The sequence below is a fragment of the Haliaeetus leucocephalus genome, unplaced genomic scaffold (assembly GCF_000737465.1).
Source record: "Haliaeetus leucocephalus isolate CR32 unplaced genomic scaffold, Haliaeetus_leucocephalus-4.0 Scaffold294, whole genome shotgun sequence".
In the NCBI taxonomy this organism is placed as follows: domain Eukaryota; kingdom Metazoa; phylum Chordata; class Aves; order Accipitriformes; family Accipitridae; genus Haliaeetus; species Haliaeetus leucocephalus.
The window spans coordinates 33,178-55,873 of record NW_010972730.1 but is presented as its reverse complement, the minus strand read 5'-3'; the positions used below and the strand labels follow the sequence as shown (position 1 = coordinate 55,873).

General features: G+C 34.8%; 1 protein-coding gene across 1 annotated transcript in view; it reads right to left on the bottom strand.

Annotated features, from left to right (window-relative positions):
• Nucleotides 1–22,696, bottom strand: part of LOC104833476 (maltase-glucoamylase, intestinal-like) — a 53,363-nt gene that overhangs the window by 1,771 nt on the left and 28,896 nt on the right. The window contains exons 27-51 of the mRNA XM_010570147.1: nt 22,195–22,283; nt 20,050–20,099; nt 19,108–19,278; nt 18,339–18,488; nt 16,554–16,766; nt 15,757–15,911; nt 14,555–14,723; nt 13,588–13,684; nt 13,366–13,478; nt 13,063–13,188; nt 12,262–12,390; nt 12,032–12,139; nt 11,725–11,787; nt 11,271–11,405; nt 10,190–10,274; nt 9,042–9,180; nt 6,729–6,862; nt 6,279–6,313; nt 6,071–6,187; nt 5,090–5,238; nt 3,879–3,963; nt 3,664–3,720; nt 2,963–3,087; nt 2,420–2,508; nt 1,682–1,731 (exon numbers count right to left, since the gene is read on the bottom strand). Coding sequence (XP_010568449.1) covers nt 1,682–1,731; nt 2,420–2,508; nt 2,963–3,087; nt 3,664–3,720; nt 3,879–3,963; nt 5,090–5,238; nt 6,071–6,187; nt 6,279–6,313; nt 6,729–6,862; nt 9,042–9,180; nt 10,190–10,274; nt 11,271–11,405; nt 11,725–11,787; nt 12,032–12,139; nt 12,262–12,390; nt 13,063–13,188; nt 13,366–13,478; nt 13,588–13,684; nt 14,555–14,723; nt 15,757–15,911; nt 16,554–16,766; nt 18,339–18,488; nt 19,108–19,278; nt 20,050–20,099; nt 22,195–22,283 — 2,833 coding nt within the window. The remainder of the gene's footprint in view (nt 1–1,681; nt 1,732–2,419; nt 2,509–2,962; nt 3,088–3,663; nt 3,721–3,878; nt 3,964–5,089; nt 5,239–6,070; nt 6,188–6,278; nt 6,314–6,728; nt 6,863–9,041; nt 9,181–10,189; nt 10,275–11,270; nt 11,406–11,724; nt 11,788–12,031; nt 12,140–12,261; nt 12,391–13,062; nt 13,189–13,365; nt 13,479–13,587; nt 13,685–14,554; nt 14,724–15,756; nt 15,912–16,553; nt 16,767–18,338; nt 18,489–19,107; nt 19,279–20,049; nt 20,100–22,194; nt 22,284–22,696) is intronic.

Here is a 22,696-nt window from a genome sequence, read left to right as displayed (position 1 = left end):
AATAACACATTTTGGCTACCTGGAAAACTAATGAAACAACACACTTTTTTATTACAATATAAAAAAAACCATTTCTTTTAAATAGATAGTCCATATAATTACCATCTAATTTAATTCCAGCTCTTCAACTGCTTAAAACAAAAAATTTAAAGCTGACGTGCTGGAAATGCCAATAATTACAACACGCACTACTGATCGCTGACTTTCTTACACAGTAACTGCTCCATGGTCCATCTTCTGTGTTAAAGAATAATGATAAAAATTAAGAATAATGATAAAAAATAGCCACAAACTGAGTCAGTGACTCCACTCCAGCCTCTGTTCAAAGGACCTTTAAACAATTAACAATTTTTAACAATAATTAAACAAAATTAAACAGGTTTGCCCAACTAGCTTTTCTCTGCTTTTCCGTCAGGTTCCTAACATGGATATTTGATAGTGGTAGCAGAAAATATTGTCCTCTAGTGCAGTGCTGGCAAGAAAATCCATTGGGGTGTAGGAAGAAAATATTTCTGTACTATTAATACACAAAATTAAAAATATTTGTATAACAACATCTCTTTCATCTTTATCCTCCTTTTTTAATTTCCATTTTTGTGTATGGTTTATAATGCACATAATAGTACAGTAGCACAGGTATGTAACTTATAAATAAATATGCGTATGTTGGGGGGGGGTGTGTGCTCGAAAATTTTTACTGCTAGGGATGCGTGGTCGAAAAGATTTGAAGACCATGGCTCTACTGGATGCTCACACATTTATAAATCATTTGAAAGCACTTTCCTGGATCTAACTGTGACTATATTCCAGATTGGATATATTTATTTTGTATATAGTCACTTCTTTCTAGTCTGTCCAAGTAAATTTGTGTTATATATAGATATGTAACTGCAAGGCTATAAAATACGCACAAGCTGATTAGCTAAAATTTATTAGCAGCTATGTAAATTAATACATGATCCACAGAAGTGATGGGAAACACACACCTGATAAAATATGAGCCTTATTGGATTTCTGCATTGATATGTGCTTTCATTCTCTTCAAATCCTTTTTTAAATAGACTGGCATTTTCAGAATTATAAGAAATTATGATGTCATGAATATACAACAAATACAGCAATAAGCAAAAATAGGCATCTTCTGAATCCAGGTTAAATTTATTCTTAACACTATTTAATTATATTAATTGCATTATATTAGACCCTGGACACAAAACACTCCTAAGTTCCTTCATATATAGAAGGCGAATTTGCAAATGGATATGTCTGGGATTTTTTGCTGTTAAAACCTCCTCACATACTTACTGAAAACCGATGTGCAGATAAAAAAAATCTGAACCAACTTCTGTCTTGGAGGTCTCGGGCTGGGCCAGTTACTTAATATAAATATACATATATGGAATAACTCCACTGAAGTAAATTAAGTTGCCCCAATTTATTGCAAAATTAGTTTATCCATCTAGGATATGCTATTTCATATAATGCTTTTTTTTATTTAAGTCAACAATTAGAGACCTACAACAGTTTCCCCAATACTAGATAAGAGCTAGTCCATCACAGACAATTAGTGGCACGTTGGAATATTGAAACATTTAAAAAATTGCCAAATTAAAATAACTTATTTAAACATACAACAATAATCACCCTGGGTACTCAAAACCAGTGAGTTAACATGACATACCTGATTAGCAGTAAATGAGGTCAGCAGATATACACCATCTTCATACGCATCTGTTAAAAAGAAAGAATAAAGTAAAATGTATTTGCTATTCACCTTTATTGGTTTTAATTAAATAGAAGAATTGCACTGCGTATACTATATGCATGTATATACTTTGTGCGGATTTCCTGCAACGTTTTGGTATGCTAAAAAAAAATAAAAATCACAGTTTTGTGCATTACTTGTGATAATCTCAGGGGATAGCTTATAGTTATTACGAAGATAATACACTGCAGATGTAAAGGGTAAAAGACTTCTAGATATGTCTTGATAATTTGAATTTATTAATATCAAGGAAATTAGTTACAGCTTCCCACTTCATCTATCGTGATGTTCCCCATAGGTTTGAGAACAAATCCTTATTATGTACATTGTCCTAGGTCCAGGGCACAATTTAATGTATGCAAAATATATATTCTATAAATAACAGCATTGTGGTATTATTTCACCATCATTTTACCCGTTTTACATTTTACTGTGATTTTAGTTTAATTAATTAAGTTTAATCATTTTACTGTAATTTTTCTTCTGGTTTGTGCTCATGCTTCCTATGCCATGTTGCACAAATATACAATAATCCTGAAATACAAAATTAACTGTACATGTCAGCAATCCGCTGAGCTAAAGAAAGGCAATATTTATGCATTGTAGACTCTGAATTAGTTAATTTATCATGGAAACAAGAAACTCTGTACTTACCAATGCGCACCCCATCATCCCAATAAAGCCGACCTTCTGCAAGTTGACTATCATCCAAAGCAACGGTAAGTGCCAAGGGTTTTTTTCGACTATGAAAAAAAGAATATTTTTCTTGGGCAATCACATTTTATGTTTCTCAAGTGCTATGATTTATATTGTAGACATTGTACAGAACACAATTTATCTCTGTTACCAGCCTCCTTCAATCCATAATGTTACATTTAAAGGAGACCATGGGGAGAAAACGAAAAAGAGAAAAAAACTGCCTTAAAGTTAAGGTGCTACCATACATATTGATTTTCCCAGGACTGCTAATGTTTAACTCCTAATGTTTATACAAAATGGGAGATACTTCCAAGCATGGTGTACATTAAACCAGAAAATTTTGCTTTTCACCAGTTGAAAATAAGGAGTCCAGAAAAATGCTTTCGCTATGTAATTAATATAGAATTTATTTGCCAGGCCACTAATTGAATATCTCCCCTAAAAAGCAAAAAAAGAAAAAGAAATTAAATTTTAATTGTTCAGTTCTTGTTATCATACCTGTAAAATGTAGTATTAGCAGGGCTTTGCTGAGCGAGGATGTAACCACCTCGGATATGGAGGTTGATATGTCCCAAAGGAGATGGTAAATTTCTGAATTGTCCCCTGAAGCCAATATACTCATCCTATTTATGATTTAAACAAAAAAAAAATACAAAAGATAGTCTCTGTTGAATTACGCATTTTAAACTTTTCTTTAGAATGAAAGTTTATAAATACCTAGATAAATAGTAAGAAAGTTGTCACTGCAAATCCTTTTTTAATGCAGAACTACGTATTTTCAAGATAAAATCTGAAATTCTGCACACTTAAAACAATTACACCACACTCGATAAATGGAGTGACTTTTACAGCCTGAGGCCATAAAAATTGTTTAAAACTTTTGTCTTCCTCCACTCCATCATTCTTAGAAAAGTCATTATATGTATCATTGAAGGGTTAAAAAAAAGCAAACATAGAAGCACTGCAGATTGCAGATATTATTCCACCTTTTTACTTGTCATGTTGAACAAGATTACATTTAAAAAAAGCGATTAACAAAAAAATTGGCCAAGATGTAATTTTTTATGTTGCTAAAAACTCCTACCGGACACGTGTTTGTAAAACAGAGGTGGTGCATTCACACTGCACCCCAGCACACTGTATTCCTGTTTGAACGTATTAGAAAAAATAAATATAATACAGTTTTTAATATTACTTACTGTGTGGTAATCATACCAGCGGGCATTCGGTAGGTAAGCGTTCACCGCTACAGCACCCTGGAAATAAATATTTTTGGTTTAGGTCTATTAAAGCCAAAAAGTAAAGTTTAGCTCAAGTCACTTCTAGTATTTTCATCAATTTCTAATATTTTCTAAGTTTTTTCCCCACTTTTCTGGTATTTCTTTTTCTGATATTTCTATTTCTGACATTTCACCTGTTCCAGTACAGGGCTGATGAGCAGTGCCGGTCCCCACAGAAACTGTTTATATATTTCCCATGTAATTTTGTCTTCCACAAACCTGCAAAGTAACAGAAGAGTGGTCATACCCTCGATGTCAACCTTTCCCAAAATGTTTCCTTTTTGAAGCCTTTTTTCTCAGCAAAACTACCATTTCCTCAACTGTAAGCATGCTACCAGTAATAGTAGGTAATATTTATTACCTATTTATTAATCATAGATAATAATTATTACAAGAGAATCCCATTTATTTACAAATGTATCAGGTAGAGCTTGTCAAGAATGTATTAAGATCCTGATGTGAAAATCGTTAGGGAAATACCACCTAGTATTTAATTTTCATTTCTGCTGCTTCTTCATGTTTGCTGGCCTATATCTGTGTATATACCAAAATTTTTATTTAGTACATTTAGATTACAGTACTTTAAAAAAATCACTTTTGCTTGGTATTAGCAACAGCAAAATGAAGTAGTGGCCCAATTACTTTCTGATTTGTGCCATTCAGTTTTTTGACAGATACTTTGTCAGAATCAAGTCTTAGATTAGTCAAAATTAGGCCAGGATTACACACTGACAACTCAGTGGTTTTTAGCGGAAGACAAGCATTTTTAAATATTAGACTTCATTTTTAACGTTATGGCATTAACCAGTCTTTGGCACGTATTGCCCCTTCTGACTAGGTACAAAGTCTTATACCTCTAAAAACATGTTTGTTTGTTTGTTATTTTTAAAAAAACTGCTATAAAAACCTTTTTTTTTTAAAAAACGGCTATATCAGTTTAGCCAAAATAAGTTACCTTGCCCTGCAAACACCTTGACACGTGTCAAAAAAACTATTTTCTCCCTCTTTTTCTGTTTCTCTGCCTAAAATTTTTGTCCAGCTATTTTTGCAACACATGCTCTCTGAGTCTACATATATCCAGCACCAGGCAGAATGTATTTGCTGAATACCACTAAGGATGATGAGAATGAGTTTTAAAATTTATATATTAATTTTATTTATAGATAAGAAAAAAATGTTGACGTTGTGGGAAATGGACAACTTGAGCTGTCACAACGAGCCGATACTGAATGTCCATTTTCTCAATCCCTTGCCAGTTTTAAAAGAAAAATCACTGTAACTGGGGGAAAAGCTATGGACTTCAGTGGAAATTAGTGATTAATGGAGAAGGAAGAACCACACTTACTCATGGAGCAGAGGGCGGACCACGGTGCTGCCGTAAGCGTTGGCTTCGTACATTAATGTGTACAAATAGGGTAGGAGGGTATATCTTATATTTAGCACTTTCCTGGAAATATCTTGAAATGTTGAGTTCCAGGCAACAGGATCTTGCCTCTAAACAAGAGAAGAGTGTCTCATTATTCAAACAGGATTATTCTGTTGGGAATAGATGGGGGGGGAAAGCCCTCATGTTTAGCATCTTTTTTTTTTTCTTATATGTCAGCCATAAATTCATATGATTTAGCAGCAGTAATTGTCAAACATGCCTCAGAATCAACATAGCAAAGCAGAGCTGAGGAGATCTGGGTGGAGCCTTGCAAATTCCTTGTTCTCTAATTTAGAGTACCTTTATTTATTTCTCTGTTCTTTAATGAAGGACAAATAGCTCTGCTCTGCTAAACCTAAAGCTCTAACGAGGATAAAAATGCTGTTCCTCTTATTGCCATTTTTCCAGTTATCTTGGTTTTTTTATCATATAGTCCTTAGACAGCACAGTCCTGCATTTAGATGGTTATTTTCATTTATTCTTAAAAGAAATACAATCTTTTATGCAGGAAGTGGGCAAAGTACAGGAATTTTAGATACTCAGGAATTTCATTCCACTGTTCCCTTTTCCAGTTTGCTGGAAAATGAAGAATAATTAGGGATGACAACACTAAGGTCAGTTTTGCCCCTTTAAGCGTGTTTAGCCATAAAAATAACTATTTTAGTCTCATAAGTGTGGTATGTTTAAATAAAAATGGCCTACATGAAAAAAAAGTATTTTTGTCTTGTACAGGTGATATGTTTAAGTAGAATTGCAACATGTGAAAAATAACAATTTTGTTCTTGCAGATGTGGTGTGTTTACCTAAAAACGGTATATATGGGGAATAAAAAAAAGTAGGAAAAGGGGAAATTATGGGAAATAAAAAAAATCAGTCAAAGCTAACACGGAAGGCACCCACCTTGGTTCCCTTCCCATTGTGATTCCTTGAGTACGGGTAAAAGGCACCCAGCTCCATCCATCGAGCACACAGCTCGTACTCTGAGTCTTGAAAGAAGCCACAGATATCTGCTCCGGTCTGAAAATTAAAAAAAATATTCCAATGGCAATACTATAAATTTCTGTTAATAAAGATAATTGAAATATAAGACAATAAATTTGGAGCTTACGTAAGATATTCCAAAGAGACTAAACTCCATCATACCTGCAAGGAAAAAAAGTCGTTCAATAGTAACTGCACTCTTTTATTTGGTGTGGTGAGAGTTGTATAGATCATACAACTTGGGATAAGAAAAGAATTTTCCAAATTGCCTCGGGAAAACTGTTCTCAGGAAGAAAAGCAGCAGATTTCGGGCAACAGGGAGAGGATGACGGAAAGGTGACAAGGGATGAATTTGAGGAAAACGTGGTGGCCAAACCCATGGATCAAACGCAATTCCTACAGAAACTATGAAGACTTTCTTAAGAGGCGATAAGAAGAAAAAAAAGGTCAAGAAGAAATTGGCCGAAAATTCTGATTGTTCAACTAAGTAGCCCATTTTGGCTCAAAAAATGTGATTATTAGAAAGGAAACCAAGAAGAAACATGGAATTAATTGGTGACGGGTTGTGTCGCCGTACCGATGATGGATTTATCGAGCTGATTCCAGGCTGCTGTGTTGTCCCCCAGCCAATGGCCTGACCACTTTCCGCTGCTGGGGTAGGTTGAGCGGGTGACGACAATTCCTCGCTCCTTTGTGAGATTCCGCAAGGCACTGGGATCACACATGGGAGAAGAAACCAAAGGGATGAGAACTAAAATAATTGTAAAAGGTCTTATGCACAAGTCCAAAAATAAAACAGATGGTTTATAATCTGTAGGAAAGCGCTGCTGTGCTGTCTTTGTGAGCATAAGCAGCCATAAACCCAATTAAGATGTGTTTTTTTACTGGAATTCACTATGACCCACACATAGGCAGAAACTCAGAATTTGTCAACCAATCCATCATTAGAAAATGAATTGGCAAAGCAAGGAGGCACTAAATTAAGGATTTCCAGTTAAGGCTAATGACTTCATGGGAAAACGGAAGAGTAGCCCAACTTACATATTTTTTAAGGCTTACATAATCTGCCCCAGGGCACGTTAGTCTGTTACTGCAATACCAGAAAATTTGCTGCAATAGTTAAAATTTCTCCTAACAAAACTCAGAGCAAGGCAATAATAAAGGTAAAAACAGAAGTACTGGGCGTATTAGACCTGTCAGCATAGCTTTAGTAGCCAAAAGGGTATTGGAACAAAAAATAAACCTTTGCTCTGTAATCGTCACAAAGGAAATAAGAATATTTGAAATAGCCAGCACGGATTTGTCTACAAACAATCATATTAAATCAATGTTTTCATCTCCGAGTGGGAATGGCCTACAGCAAAGAAGAACCAGTTGATGGGATGTGTCTTGGCATGAACAAACCTTTTGGTTTGATTTTATTTGGCTTTTCCATAAGCACAAGAGTGGTGTGGTTAAGGCCAGGGGTTAATAACTATTCAAGGATGGTGTTGAAGGGAATTTAATTTTCTTTATTTTCTTTTCTCCCCCATTCCCTAAATAATCAATAACATATTTCATTTCCTTAAAGAAGTCTTGGACCACCACGGCAAGATACATGTAAAGGTAACCATGTCAAAAAGAAAAGTTTAAAGTCAAAAAAGAAAAGTCAAAAAGAAAAGCCAAAAACCAACCAACCAAACAAAATTAACTGAGTTAGGCATAATTTGTGCTGCTTAATTTTTCTGATGATGATTCTGGCACTTTTTGCTAAAACACATGTTGTTGATCTATGTTGTTTGACTACAGTGTATGCATTAGCTGTGTGATTTCTTAGGAGAATTCCTTTGCAATCTGTAAAGATTCACAAAAAAATACTAGTTAAAGCCCTTCACTGACGAAATCGCTTTGCTCTCTTGGTACCTCCACTGTCATGGACTAAAAAGCTGCTTCAAGTAAGGTCCTATCTATTTTTTTACATGATTTGCAATCTTAAAACAGAAGAAAATATCTATTAACAGAATTCACATTCAGAACCAATAATAATATTCCCCTTCATGTTCAATTGCTGTCTACTTACAATAACCAAATTCCTTTAGATCTGGCTGACAATAAAAGCGGTATTATTATGTTCTTCCTGTCTTGTCAGCTGCTAAATGTACCATCGCCTCAGTCAAAAATTCGAGGAGATTTTTTTCTTTATTTATGCTAATATAAATGTTACGGGGGGGGTTAAGGTTGTGGAGATCTGTAAAGAAACACTGTTCCTTGCTTGCTCATTAAAGTGGAAATGAAACTTGGGTATATTATCATTAAATCAAAAGTTATCAAATACATGCTACAATATGATTCAGTATGAATATATCATAAAATTTGTCTTGGAACTGAGAAAATTATTTCTTAGAAGGAAAACCTAGGCACATGATTTACATTTCAGAAGTCACTTTTCCCTTTTCAGCACCATTTCATTTATTTTAATGATACTCGCTTAAGAATTGCTGTATTGGAGCTTATATTTAAAAATGTATATTCATTTTCCCTCCCTTTATGTAAGGTGAAATTAAATAAACCATATTATTATAGAAATAGGTGGAAACAAAAGTTTTTGTGTACTTGAATTACTCGAGACTGTCATTTACTAACAGTTTTTGATTGATTAATCAGTGTTCAGAACTGTTCTCAGTTCTGTCTTGTAAGGGACAGAAGAGTGTTTTGGGGGTGAGGGTTTTGGGGTGAAATTATCCACATTTAACTGAATTGAAGATCTGAAGATATTCAGATGAAAAGAAAAACTATGAGAACAAAATGATTTCTCATAAACAAACTGGTGAAGCTTTTCATCATGAGAATATAGGCGTTGAATATTAATTTGCGATGTATTTTGGAAACAAAAAAAAAAAAAGCAACTTACTCGAGGGTAGGTTTTGTTTGTGACCATCCATAAAGGTTGTGGACATCATAGTGACTGACTGGGGAGCCGTCCGGGAGATATTGCTGACCTTCCATGCAGAGCGTTTTGAAAATCAATCCCTCCGATCTAGATCCTAAGTCTATTGGAAAGGGAATGAAGACACTCATATTTTAACAATTTACATCCCATAAGAATTTTAATGAGTTACTTTTTTCTTTTAATTTGCATCATTTTGATTGGTAGTCACTTCCTTTTATGTATTTATTTTATTTTAAAGAAAACAATATTTTAGGTTTTCTGAGGTTGGTTTTCAGAAATTTAGGAAATGCTGACATTTTATTTCAGCTATTTAGGAAATTCTGAAATTCTATTTCAGAAATTTAGGACATTCTGGAATTCCAAAATTCCTGATACTCCTCTGTAAGTATCTGGGTCTGCAAGAGAAATAGTAAGTCAGTTACAGATGCTTTTACTGAAGAGTATCAAAGAGCAAACAGAATATACCCTAATTCAGAAAATATTGCAAATACTACCATATCAGCCATATACACAGAAAACTTGGGCGCGGGGGGGAAGTCTATTTCTGAATACTCCGAGAAAATATATTTTAAAATATCGGAAAGAAACAGAAGTATTCTAATAAAGCATTAGTGAGTCATTGCCAATGAGTACCACTCTGTGCTAGTGCTTAAGTAAAGCCCTGCTAAGAAGAGCAAGTATTTCAAGACCATTCCAAATATTAGTACTTAAAATTTTACATACATGGAACTATTAATTAGAGGAGGCAGAAGGATATTTTTGAAAGTTTTAGTCATCAATTGCATTTTTCATCTGGGAAAACTACGCAAAACCCAGAAAACCATATCCTTGACCATGTCCAAAGTAATTACCTACATAGGAAATAGATACCAAAATCTAGCAAAAAAAAAAAAAAAAAATCTTTATTTTCAGAAGTGCCATGCAGTCACTGTTCTCACCAACAAAGACTGCAGTTAAGAGTGTTGATCATCTCCAAAAATTGGTTGACTTTCTGTTATGGGTTCAGTTACGGATTTGGCTACCTAATTTTAGGCATAGCATGTAAAAAGTACTATACGAACCGGAATGACCCAAATGATTACATTGTTTACTGCAGGGATCAGACTTACGGGGTACATATGGTGGAAAGTTTAGCTCTTGAGTTCTACAGCCACCAACAGCACCGTTAACAAAGCTTGAAGGTTCATTCATGTCCTGAAAACGCAAAACAAAATGCCAGATGAACAAATTTCTCTTAAATTTGAGCAATTAGTTCCTTTCAGCTATTTTAGTTTGCGCTCATAATATTTAATTCTCTTTGTCAGCAGGCTGACCAAATAAATTAAATGGACACGAAAATTCAGGACCGCCCATTGCATTTCTTGTTTAATCATTAAAAAGCAATGGTTCAACAGATAAATTTTTCTGATGAGCAATTCCCTTCATAGACAGATTCTGAATATATCATCTCCCAGAAAGTAAAGCATCAAATTCATAGAGATTAATTGAAAGAAGAGGCTTCAGTTTTAAGAACTTATTTATCGGTCATATTTCCTGAAAAGGGCAGGTTTTCTTCTGTGTAAAATTGAAAACAATACAGAAAATATAGCCACAGATATGTAGATTACTAAAATCTCTGAACTTTGTAATGATGGCTCTTGTCCTAGGTGCCTGTGGTCCTCTGGTTGCAGCAGTACACCGGAGCTGGAGTACAGGAAAATACCAAATATTTTACTTTGTTTCTGATGTTTTGGGGTTTTCTATAGGAATATATTAATATTTAATAGATTCTACAGCTATTGCAAGTCCACTTCATTTAAGAAGCACACTAAACCTGTCATTTATCTCATTTTGCCTTGCAGAAGTAGTAATGGTAAAAAACAATAGTCTCTCGTTGCCAAAAAGGACTTCAGGAGCTTATAGAAGAGAAGCAACACTGCGAAAGAGCCATTAGGTGGGTCAAAAGTAAATAATGAAGATTTCAGGAAGTAAAATTTTCAACAGGCAAAAAATAGAACAAATAATGATGCTGTTAACAAGAAGAAGGATTTTTAAACTTTAGTTGACCATTCATGATATTTAGCATTTAATGTCTGCATCCTTCTTCCTTGGAGGCCTCCGAACATTGCTGGGTTTTGAGTTGTGGAGAACGAATCTTAGGATAAAAAGATGCAGAAAAATCTGAGAAATAGAATAATTTTTTATACTTACGATCCATAGACCGTCAAACTTCAAGCTTTTGGATGCATTGTGTGGGTTGGTGTAGACTTCAGTGATTTCTCTCGTCCACCATTCAGCTGTAGAATTGCGAAAGAAATCTGGAAGAGCTACATATGCTCGGTAGAGCTGTAAAAGTAGTAGAAATAAAAAAATAAAGCATAGACACAGGACTGAAAGCAACCCACTACTAAAATGTTGGAATTTGTTCTTAAAACATTCATGGTTTCGCTGCAGTTTTTAGACGCTCTGGCAGAAAGGCTGGACAGTTTCTGCAACTCACTCTGATGTTATTTAGGTTTTTTTGATGTTCTGGTAGAAAAACTCATCACTTTCTGCATCTGACAACTTAGATAAAATTTTATCAGCCAATTCACTGCTATAAACCTTAAGGAATTTGCTGGTCCCTCTCTATTTGTGTCAGTCACCAAAAGATGTCAACATTTACCTCCACTTGGGTTTCCCAATCCAGTGTGTCATTAACTTCTACGTTGGGAAGATCTGGCCAGACCTAGTAAGGGGAAGGAGTTGTTAAAATAATCAAATTAAACCAGATTAAAAAATTAGTATCAACAGCAATAAAACTTTGCTGCTACAGAGTCCAATGGTGACACAAACTGAAGACATTTCCATTTGTAGCTCTCAATGTGTCAACTAAATTTGGGAATGTACGTGATATTAGAAATCTTCTCCCCAACATTTAACCTGAGATGATGCTTATTCGTATAAAACAATCAGCTTTTTAAGAACAGCACCTTTACGTAGATGATGTCATTGCTGTTGGGCCATTTTATGAAGACATCCTTCTCCAAACCTCTTGTGAAGGCAGGGTAATCTGTTTCATTACCAGATATGGCTGGATCCTAAAATTAAAGGTAATACAATTTTACTTTTATGCTCAAAAGACAAATGCAGAAATGCTGTTAAATGCATTCTGTATTCTGCAACAACATACTGTAACTTAAAACCAGAATTCAAGACTCACCAGGATTAGGATAAACCTCATTCCTTCTTCATGTATTTTTTTAATTAGAGCCGGTAATCCAGTGAAGCGTGGGTTAAGGGTGAAGTCCAGTTGCCGTTCCATATAATCAATATCGGCATACTGGACGTCCTGCAGTTGACACACAAAAAGTTAAAATAAGGTTAGTGGGTTTTTTTGCCATTTCTTGAGTGACGTCATCCATCAGCAAGTTCGTCATCCTTTTGCAAAATTAGGCAAACTACTGGCTTTTTTTTTTTAAATGTAAAGTTGGAATCTGCTGCAGCTTAAAGCTGAGGTTATCAAATGAACACACTTCCACAACCTATCCAGTCTGAAATTCAGCTTTCACCACCGCATTTATTGTGAAGGTAGAAATTCATATGCACAAGCAAAAAAACACCCCTGGATTTGTGCATATGTATAAATATATGTCAATATATACACTGCCTGCAGTCATGCTACTACACACTGTCCAGAAACAAGGGAATTGGTTGCTCCATACTGAAATAATTTGATGTTAAATGAAAGCCATGCTTAATTTAGGTATAATATCATTAGGCCTAAGGCTTGTGCAACTCTTCCAAAACCAACCCATGCCTAAAAGTAGTTTTCTCAGCACAGGACAACATATAATGCAAATGAAGTTGCTTTATTTTATTTCCCTTGTGTTCCCCTGTAAAATGCATGGAAAAGTTGAACTATGGCATTAATCATAGCATTTCTTTTACTGTTTTAAATTAGAAAATACCCCGAAGCCAGAAATTCAAGTGCCATCACAAGCTTTAATGGCTGTCAACATACATAGGGTATCCTGGCTGCTTTCATGTCTTCCACCAACTTGGCGATTTCTGTGTCATTTTCATATCCATAGCGGCATAACTGGAATCCCAGTGCCCAGTAGGGTGGCATGACTGGTCGCCCAACCAGCTAAAAATGAAAAAGAAAGAATACTTATTGCTAATAGATGAAAACAAAACAAACAAACAAAAAATCCAAACCAGCACCACCCACATGCCCTCCAAAAAAAAAAAAAAAAAAAAGGCAAAGCAAAGCAAAGCAATAAAAATCCCCAAACGCTTTGAATTTGCAATAGGAGAATCGTACCGCAGTGTATTCCTGAACAACGAGCTCTGGTGTTGGGCCCAAAACCATGTAAAAGTCGAGAATTCCCCCAGTTGTGCGATACGTCAGAGCAGGCATGGGCTGGAAGGTCACATCTGGAAAACGGAGGAAGTGCAAGAAGGCAACGAATGCCTGGGTAGGGCAAAAACTGAACACGGAAGTAAAATACATTAAGAAAATAAAACGGATTATTTTTGGTTTTACCCATTGCATTGCTGTTAAGCAAGAGAACTCCATGGGCATTGCCATCTCCTTCAAGACCCATGTAGAACGGCTGGAAACCATACGAATTCAACTTGTACTGCAAAACAAATAAAGTATTTTCTATTGGAAAGACATCATAAGCATTCAGTTATTTACATCCACCAATAAATTATCCATTATAAATAACAAGGTTAATAAACGATCAGATACGCAATGGTCCAGTGTGCAACAAAGAATCTTGCGTGTTGAACATGCAATGTTGAAATGTTGACCAGGAGCAATAATTTTCAGCTTCAAATTTTGAGGGCAATCTGTTTCTGAGTGCTCGAGGTGGGGAGGGAAGAAAATTTAGTTCTAGCTTTAAAAATTGCTAATATGCTAGGAGAAAACTTTCTCTTCTTTTCAAATATTTCTAGGTAGCCTTTATCATCAAGACAAGCTGGTAACTTTCTCTTATTTTTCATTTACTCAAAATGTTTCAAATTTTCAAATTATAGCTATAATAAGGCACTGCTATTCCATGATTAATACCTTGTAAATTGCCAATATTTGTGCTATGCAAAAAAACAATACATGGGTATGCTGAAACATAAAATTTTTTTATTTAACTCTCTAAGTCCTAGTTCAGTCCCAAAGTTGTAGGACTTTGCCCAGGTCTGACCCAGAAGGGCAGATCATAGAATCATAGAATAGTTTGGGTTGGAAGGGACCTTTAAAGGCCATCTAGTCCAACCACCCTGCAATTAGCAGGGACATCTTCAACTAGATCAGGTTGCTCAGAGCCCCCTCCAACCTGACCTTGAATGTTTCCAGGGACTGCCCCGAGTCAGGTGCAGGATTGGCTATCTCCAGAGCCAATCAATGCCGATTGATACAAAGCAAAAAAAAAAAAAAAAAAAAAAAAAAAAAAAGCAGAAATTCTAGAAAAGAAAGCAAAATGCGAATTTCTTTTTTTTCCCCCACTTACTCCAGGAGGCTGGTCCCTGGCGAACATTCCCCAGGTGTGCCAGTTCATGTCACGTCGAAACATGGTGTGTTCGGTTTCGCCGAAGCCATACAAATATTGGGAGGCCAAGCGGGTAGAAATCTGAATGAACATGTCACTGAAGGTGAAAGTCGGTAGCTGAGAATCCCAGCTGAAAAGGAGGGAAATAGAACAAGATGACAGCAATGTCAGCGCTGGGCGTAGCTGGTGGTCACCCTTTCAAGGCCAGCTCTTTTTCTCTAAAAATCTTATTATTTGCAAAAGTTGGAATAAAACTCTTATGGTTATCAAGCAAACTTAAACAACATTAGGACTTCCTTTAGAGCTTAATATTGGAGTTTTTTTAGTTTAAGTGGGGGTAGAGTTTAAGGGGGGGGGTTGTACGGATTATGTTGAAATGTTAGGTGAAAATCAGCTTTTTTCTGTTAAAAACTGACTCACAATCTGATAGTGTTCTTCCAATGACTGCTGTAGACTTGGGAGGCTGAATTATGGAAGGAATAATTTACTCTGGTTAGCAAAAAAGGAACTCAACTGGCAATTAAATTTTGATTACCTTAAAGAATGGCAAAAAAAAACCATTTTCAATCAAAAAGCATAAGACAAAAACCCCAAGCAAACAGACACACAAACCCCCTTCTTAAACAATGCTGTGGTCACCTAATGGAAGTATTAGAAAGTGTAGAAAATTGTTGTGCCTCCCCGCTACTTGAGAACTGCACAAAAACTAGTGCTTGGAAATGTCTACGCTTTGTACTTGAAGATGATGCAGAGGGATGAAGAGCCAGTGTCAAAGTACGAGGTGGCAGGGAAACACCTTAGCCAATTTGGGGAAAACAAGGTTTTGTTCAGGTCACCTTCTCCATCATTCTTCTGGGTTGATATTCTCATGTTTATGCAAAGATAATAGAACAGACTGGACAATAAAATGTTTTGGCAGGAAAAAAGGAAAAGGAAAAAGCAGAGGAGAAGAAAGAAAAGGGGAGGGGAAGAGATAATGAAATGAAAAATGAAAAGAAAAATAATTCAATTAAATGTATAAATAAAAGAAAAATGAAAATAACAAAATGAAATGAAAAATTTAAATTAGCAAAACCAAATTTAAAAATTAATTTAGAAAATTAAATTAAAAAATAATTAGCAAAATGAAAAATTTAAAATGAAATTAAATAAGCATGGCTTACATCACTGTCCCTGTGCTTCTGCGTCGAACCTGGATGCCAAATGGTTTGTTCTGAACCGTTACATCATAAAGTCGACTCTCGACTGTGCTCTCTGGGGACTTGGGGAGATTTAGCGGTACCGGCACCTCATATCGCTTATTTGCATAATCATAAATCTATTCATGAAAAATTAATTCATTTCAATGTGCATGGAATATATATAAATTAGCAAGTTACATTTTCAAGAATTCAGGGTAAAAATAGTGAAAACACTTTCTTGTATTCCTGTTGACTGATAGAAATGCATCTACAGAGTGGAAGACTCTGACCCGGACACAGAGAAATGTTCGTTTGTTTCTTCCCAATAACGGTTAGAAATCTGAATTTTTTAAAATGGTTGAGTAAATTTGCTGAGATAAGCATTGTCTTTCAATGTGTATTCTTTCTCAAATCCCTTCAAAACATTTGGGTCGGGAAATAAAGAACCTTAAGGTTTTATTTGGGGCGAGGAATGACTCATTTAATTATTTAAATATGTTGATTCAAGTGTATTTTTATGTACCGTAAATGAATTTCAACTTTTTGGTTGAATTTTTAACCAGCTTTAAGAGATTTTTCTTCAGGTTTTCTGTATCATAGAAGTTGGCATGAGTTGATTCAAGACTAAGAGTAGTAAAAGCTATTTGATTAAAAGGAAAAACTTATTTGGATGACAAAGCATTATCCGTATCACAGAAAATTGACTAGAAACATTATTCCCAGAAATAAAAATATTTTGACCAGTGGAACAATACAAACTCAGAGAAATTCTGCATTACCTTAAATTGCAGCATATGGTTGGTGTGATATTTCACCTCCAGGCGAAGGGTACTGATGGGTAACATTGATTGCTCATAGGCTTTGAGATTGCTCTTGTTGAAGGTGAGATTGGCCGTCACACCTGATGATGTGTATTTTACATCAGCAACGGAATAAGCGTTGTCAGGGCTGTTGTAATAGCAGTACGGAACACCTACGTTGGAGGTATCTTCCTGCAGATGGAAACATGATGAGGGAATTCTTTGATTGCTGACTTTTTTTTTGATTTAGCAGCAAGAATTCCAAAACTCTTGTTTTTACCAGATAACTAGTTAATGTAGAATTTTGTCTAAAACTTCATGCCACTGTTAAACAATAAAGAAGCAGCGCTGAACACACCAATCTCTATACTTTTTTAGATATAATTAATAAATTCAAGGCTATTCAGTCCTGTCTGAATCATTACACATTGATGATGATTTAATATTCCCTCTGTCTGTGACCTTCACCTCAATCTCACAAAAAAAGACCTTGAAGCCTCTATGGTCTCTGGCCATTTTGGACACCTTCAGGAGGACGTGCCCAAAATTTATTAGCGATGTCAGATGAGAGCTCTCCATCAGCTTTTACATTTCTGTACTCATACAGATAGGCTTTAAAATACCCATTGGGAATTGTGGCTTATTTATTGAATGTCTCCTGACAGCAAGGTCAAAGTAACTTTCTTTTTCTTCTGTAATTGAGTATAAACACTCAAATTATTCTGAATATCAGATGTGCTGATGTTGGTTAATGCATTATCTTCCCACCTCTGAATAATTATGATTTTTCCTGCCTATTTTTAAAAATGAAACTACGCCTGCTCAATTCATCTTTATTCCCAATGAATATTTTTTCATCTTTCATCACCAAATTCAAAGTCTCTTTTGACTTAAGAAAAGGGTTTAAATATATTCAGTTCATAACCTGACCAGAATGTGCTGAAGAGCCATTTCCAAATATCTTAAATTATAAAAATATTTCTAATAACATGACAAATTCAGGGAAATGTATCAACCTTTTCAGCCTGTTGTTCCTTCAGGAGTGGCTACCAGGACTTCATCCTGAGATGACATGAAGATTTGGGGAATGACAGGCTAATGTTGTTGGAAGGAGGACTCAAAAGAGCATTCTCATCAGGGCACAACGCTGGCATATATTTACAGCCATGTGATATCCAGAAATAAAAACTATCCAGTAAAAAGCTTCAATATCAGGAATTATCATTTGGGTATATCTGATAGATAGGGACAGAACCAGTTAAGTTCACGGAAGGATGAAAATTTCCCTGAGGTTCAAGGATTTCTTCTTATTCTTGATTCCAGTGGAATCAGGTCTATTTAAAATTATTTATTTGTTTATTTATTATTTACTTAAATTTATTTATTTTCCAATGAGTATAAGCATAAGATAAAGCAAAAAGGCAGCCCTCCCCACCTCAAAAAAGCCTTGCAGGTCCCAGCTGCAGTGGCAAAGTTGCATGAAGATAGTGATCTCAAGTCTATTCTACTTTTTATAATCTTAATATTATTTGTTACTATCTTTCAAAAAATACCAGCTTTTTCCTCTATTTTTCACATACTTCAGAAGACCAGAAGTTGTTGAAAATGGCGCTAGTTTCAATAAACCACCTATTTTTTTAAGTCCTCTCTCAGAGAGAAGGGCAAATAAGACTGTTTCTTTTGTTGTAAAATAACCCCACAAAAACAAAGTTACAGTTCTTAACATGCTTCTTCCTAATTTGATTTTCACAAATTTTTGCTTACAGTCCAGACACAGCCAAGCTGTTCACAATTTTCCTTGGTAGAATTTGGACCAGGATGACAATCGTATTTTTCCTTGACACTGGTTCCTAGTGTCCATCTTAACAAGTACGATTTTCCCAGTTCGAGCTGGAGTCCTTGTATGAGAGCAACCTATAAATATTAAACAATAAAGCGCTATTAAATTCTACCTCCCATCAATGTTTTTTTTTTAGATCCTTAAAAACAAGAAATTGCCCTACGCAGCAACTCATGCCAAACTTTGCATCTCTCCTGAGAAACCCTTATTTTTACAAATTCACGCGTCTGAAATTCCTGCACAAAAGACCTGAAAAAGATCTGATCCCGCAAGTCCCATGGAAGCACACCAGGGGTGAAGATAAGTGCATGGCTCTTTGGCCTTTTAAAATTCAAATGTAAGTAGTTAAAAAATTTAAATATTATTTACCCTCCTACAATATTGACTAAAATCCTAAAGCTGTTCCTCCCCTTATAAATTGAACGTACCTGCATAAATAAATGCAAAAATAAACTTTGCTTCGTATGCAACGTCTGAGGGCAAAATGGTGATCCACCCTCTTCAATGTAACTAACGTTATTAACATAATTAACATTATTATTAAGGTAAATAATGTAATCGTACTTTTTAGTAAAATACATCGCATATACTGTGGCGTTTACCATAGTACTGCGTACTCTCCTTTTCAATATACAAAATACAGGTGGTACAACACCAGAGATTTTTCATTTCAGTTTTTCTTTTATTATTTACCTTATCTACAGGATTATAGGTGATATTATGAGAAGAATTTTGCACATTATTGTTCTGCAACACAGTCACGGACACCGGTTCCTGCAGCAATCCCAGTATTTTGATTTCTTCAAACTTCAGGTTGTTTGGATCGATGTAGTTGTTGTTTGTGACATTCATTTGTAGAACGTTCTGAGGAATAATGAAATAATTGCATTGAACAGCCAAAATTTCTCCTGGTTTAAATTGAAAAGTGACAATTTTTTTTCTGTTTTATATATATATATATATATAAAACATTGTTATGTATATTTTGTTTCTGTATTACATGCATAATATATGTATGCATACAATACACCCACATTTCTTGGCATAGAAAAGTCAGGTCTGTTCAATTATATTGAATACTATTAGATGAGTCCAACCTCTCGAACTGTGCCACGGCTGTCACATACACCAATACAAAACTTTCTTACAACCGTAAAAAATTATGATGTCGATGCTCTGGGTTCTGACATTTTCTGGCCTCGCTTTTCATCTCACTCATTGTAGACATTCAGCTACATTTTTTTCCAATATACAAAGATTTTTGTCAATTTTTCAAATTTTTGAGACTCACAAACAATCTGTTCATCTCCTTTCTCATCCAAACTGCCACTGATGCTTTACTGTTTTCCTGCTCTATAAACTCTTATAAATGCTATAAACATTTTTTTGTTGTTCTACAAAGTGGCAGGAAATTGAGAATCTTCAAATATTAAAAATAGTTAGGGGGGAAAAGACAAATATCAGATTTCTATCTCAGTCAAGTGACAATACTTTGAAATGGCACTTTGTTAAATACTCCATTTTTTTTGTAAATATTTTAGGAAAATAGGGAGGGGAAAAAAAGAATATCCATAGAAATTATTATTAATTAAAATTGGAAATGAAAATCAGATCCTTTAAAAAATATATACTTACATTGGAAACTTTAAAGTCATAGGAAATGTAGGATTTGCTGCTAACGGTATCTAAAATGTGGAGAAAGAAATTACAGCTGCAGTGCGGAATGAGACAGCATTAAAAAAGGAAAGCTAGAAGACCAAAAAAATGCAAATTACTATTATCATTACAGTTACGTTCAAAAGCTACTTCACTGAGCAGCTGCAGGACAAACTGCAACAATCTATGAAATCCTAATTATTTTTTGAAGAGGGAAAAATGAGCATCAATATTTAACATTCTGCCAATTCAAATCTTTTGTTGAATTGATGCAGAGCATGGATATTTCTACATTTTCCTGAAATTCAAATTTTTGGGGGTAGTCTTTTCAAGTTCAGAAGTTATCTATCGCGTCATGATGTCACATGCCGCTGGGGGTGCCAAAAAGCCACCTAACCTGCCCATTTTTGCCCCATTCATTGTGTGTATTTCTTTTCTCGTATTGTTCGTGTCCTTAGAAAAGTATTTCTTGTTACTTTTGATAGCCTTTCCTAGCTGTCATAATCCACTATTCTTTTCCAATTATTTTTCTCTTAGATGAAGGACTATAAACTCTAGTTAAATCAAGATACGTTAACACCAAATATGTGCCATTTTAGTATATTCTTTTGGCATATTTTAGTAATTTGACGTGGTCTGCTCTCTAAGGTTAAGGAGCTTCTCCTAGTTTCTAACCTACATTTTATTTCAGTATGGCTAAATAAAGCTCAATTATTTTTCCCATTTTTTGGAAAACCTCATTAAGTTTCCCATTCACAGCAGCCTACAACAGGGTATGAATTACAGAAGACCAGGTCCATCTGAAAAGCAGTAGTATTAACAGAAATATGCCATAAACCAAAGCCCTTTGCTCTTAATATTACAGCTGATCGCAAAAAAAAACCCAATAAAATCTCTCAAATAACAAAATTATTCTTTTTCTTATTGTTATATAGTAATAGTAATAAAAAATAATCCATCTTTAATACAAGCTTGAGTGTTTTCTAAAATGTCTTCCAAAAACCATGCCAGATTAAAAGTTTAAACTGCTTTCTGTCTTCTCTAGAACATGGATATTGAAGGACAAAGGCTTCAAAAGCACCTGAAGGATTTAAGAATCCAAAGTTATTCAAATCTAATGAGAACTGGATGCCTAACTGAAACCTCAGAAATACCTTAAAAAAATTCAAGGTTGGTTGTTTTCCAAAAATACCTTCACCTCAAGATTAAAAGAAAAAATCACAGTATTTTTGTTGACAACGGTCTTCCATTGCTCTGGAACCACGTCTGCTTTTCTTGGACACACCTGTATTCTGATGGCATTCATTTTCACAGTAAGAAAAATGAATTTAGCCTAAAATTTAAGTTTTTTACTTGGGTTGAATTAAGTTATGACCTTAGTATTACACTAAACTTTTTTCTTAAAAAGGATGTAAATTATTTGACAGAAAAACACTTGGGAGTTGAATAGTATCGATCCCAATTCATCACAAGAGGTTGTGGGGCTTTGGTTTGATTACTTTAGCTGAAAAATAAGTTTTCAGGCAGCTATTAACAAAAAGTGAGATTGGAAACAACACGTGTAGCCTGTTCCGCTTACTCAAATTCACAGATATGCTGTGGGAACCAAATACCTTAAAAAATTTGGGGTTCAATAGCACACCTTTTAAGTTAATAATGTTTTTGCTGATTTCCCAAGGAATTTAACTAATTCTGAACCATTCCTTAACTGTATGAGTGTTTCATCTTTGACTGAATCTTCTTGTGAAACATGGATTATGTGTGTTCTTGTACCCATTGAAAGTCATTTGGGTGCATAACAGAAAGTCTATTGATTGCGACAGTATGGTTTAACAGTTGGTAAAATCTTTACATGTGTAAGACTATTGTGAAATCTGAACAAGAAAAAAAAATAAAAAAAATTAAGATTGTATTTTTCCACTTGATGGTGAAAAAGTAGTAATAGCTTGTCACATATTTAAATTCTTAAGATTTTTTTTAAATTAAAAATATTTAATGTTAAAATTAATTTTTTTATTATTATTTTATCCTCCTTCCATGAAATCAGTTCAATGATTCAAATCTGTGAGTGTAAATATTTGGGTTGTCATCATTACTTCACTATAACAGTCGATAAAGGCTCACCTGTCGATTCTCCATCATCCCAGAATAACTCCCCAACTGCTTCGTTATTGTCATCCAGTGCAATGATAAGTCCCATAGGATTCTTACGGCTGTAGAAGAAAAACCCAACAACACGATTTTAGACGTATAATAAATATCTAAGCAGGCTTTAATGTTCATATTAAGTGTATAGCGTTCAGCAGGGTTTCAAAACTTTGAGAACCGTCTTGTATTAGTCCCTGGCTGTTCAAGGTTTTCGTGTTCAATGATTTTCATGCAAACAGAATAAAATCCAGGGTGAGATTAGAATGTTACGTGAAAAAAAAACAAACCTGTGGTTAATCATTAAACATTTTGTAATTAAACATTTACCATTAAACATTTTGTCGTCAGCCATGGCAGTGAGTGGTGACTGACAGTTATTCCCAAATTTCAAAATGCAAATGCTAAATATTACTAACTAATAATACAACTACAAATACTATGACAAATACTACTACTACTAATGTAATATTGTAATGTA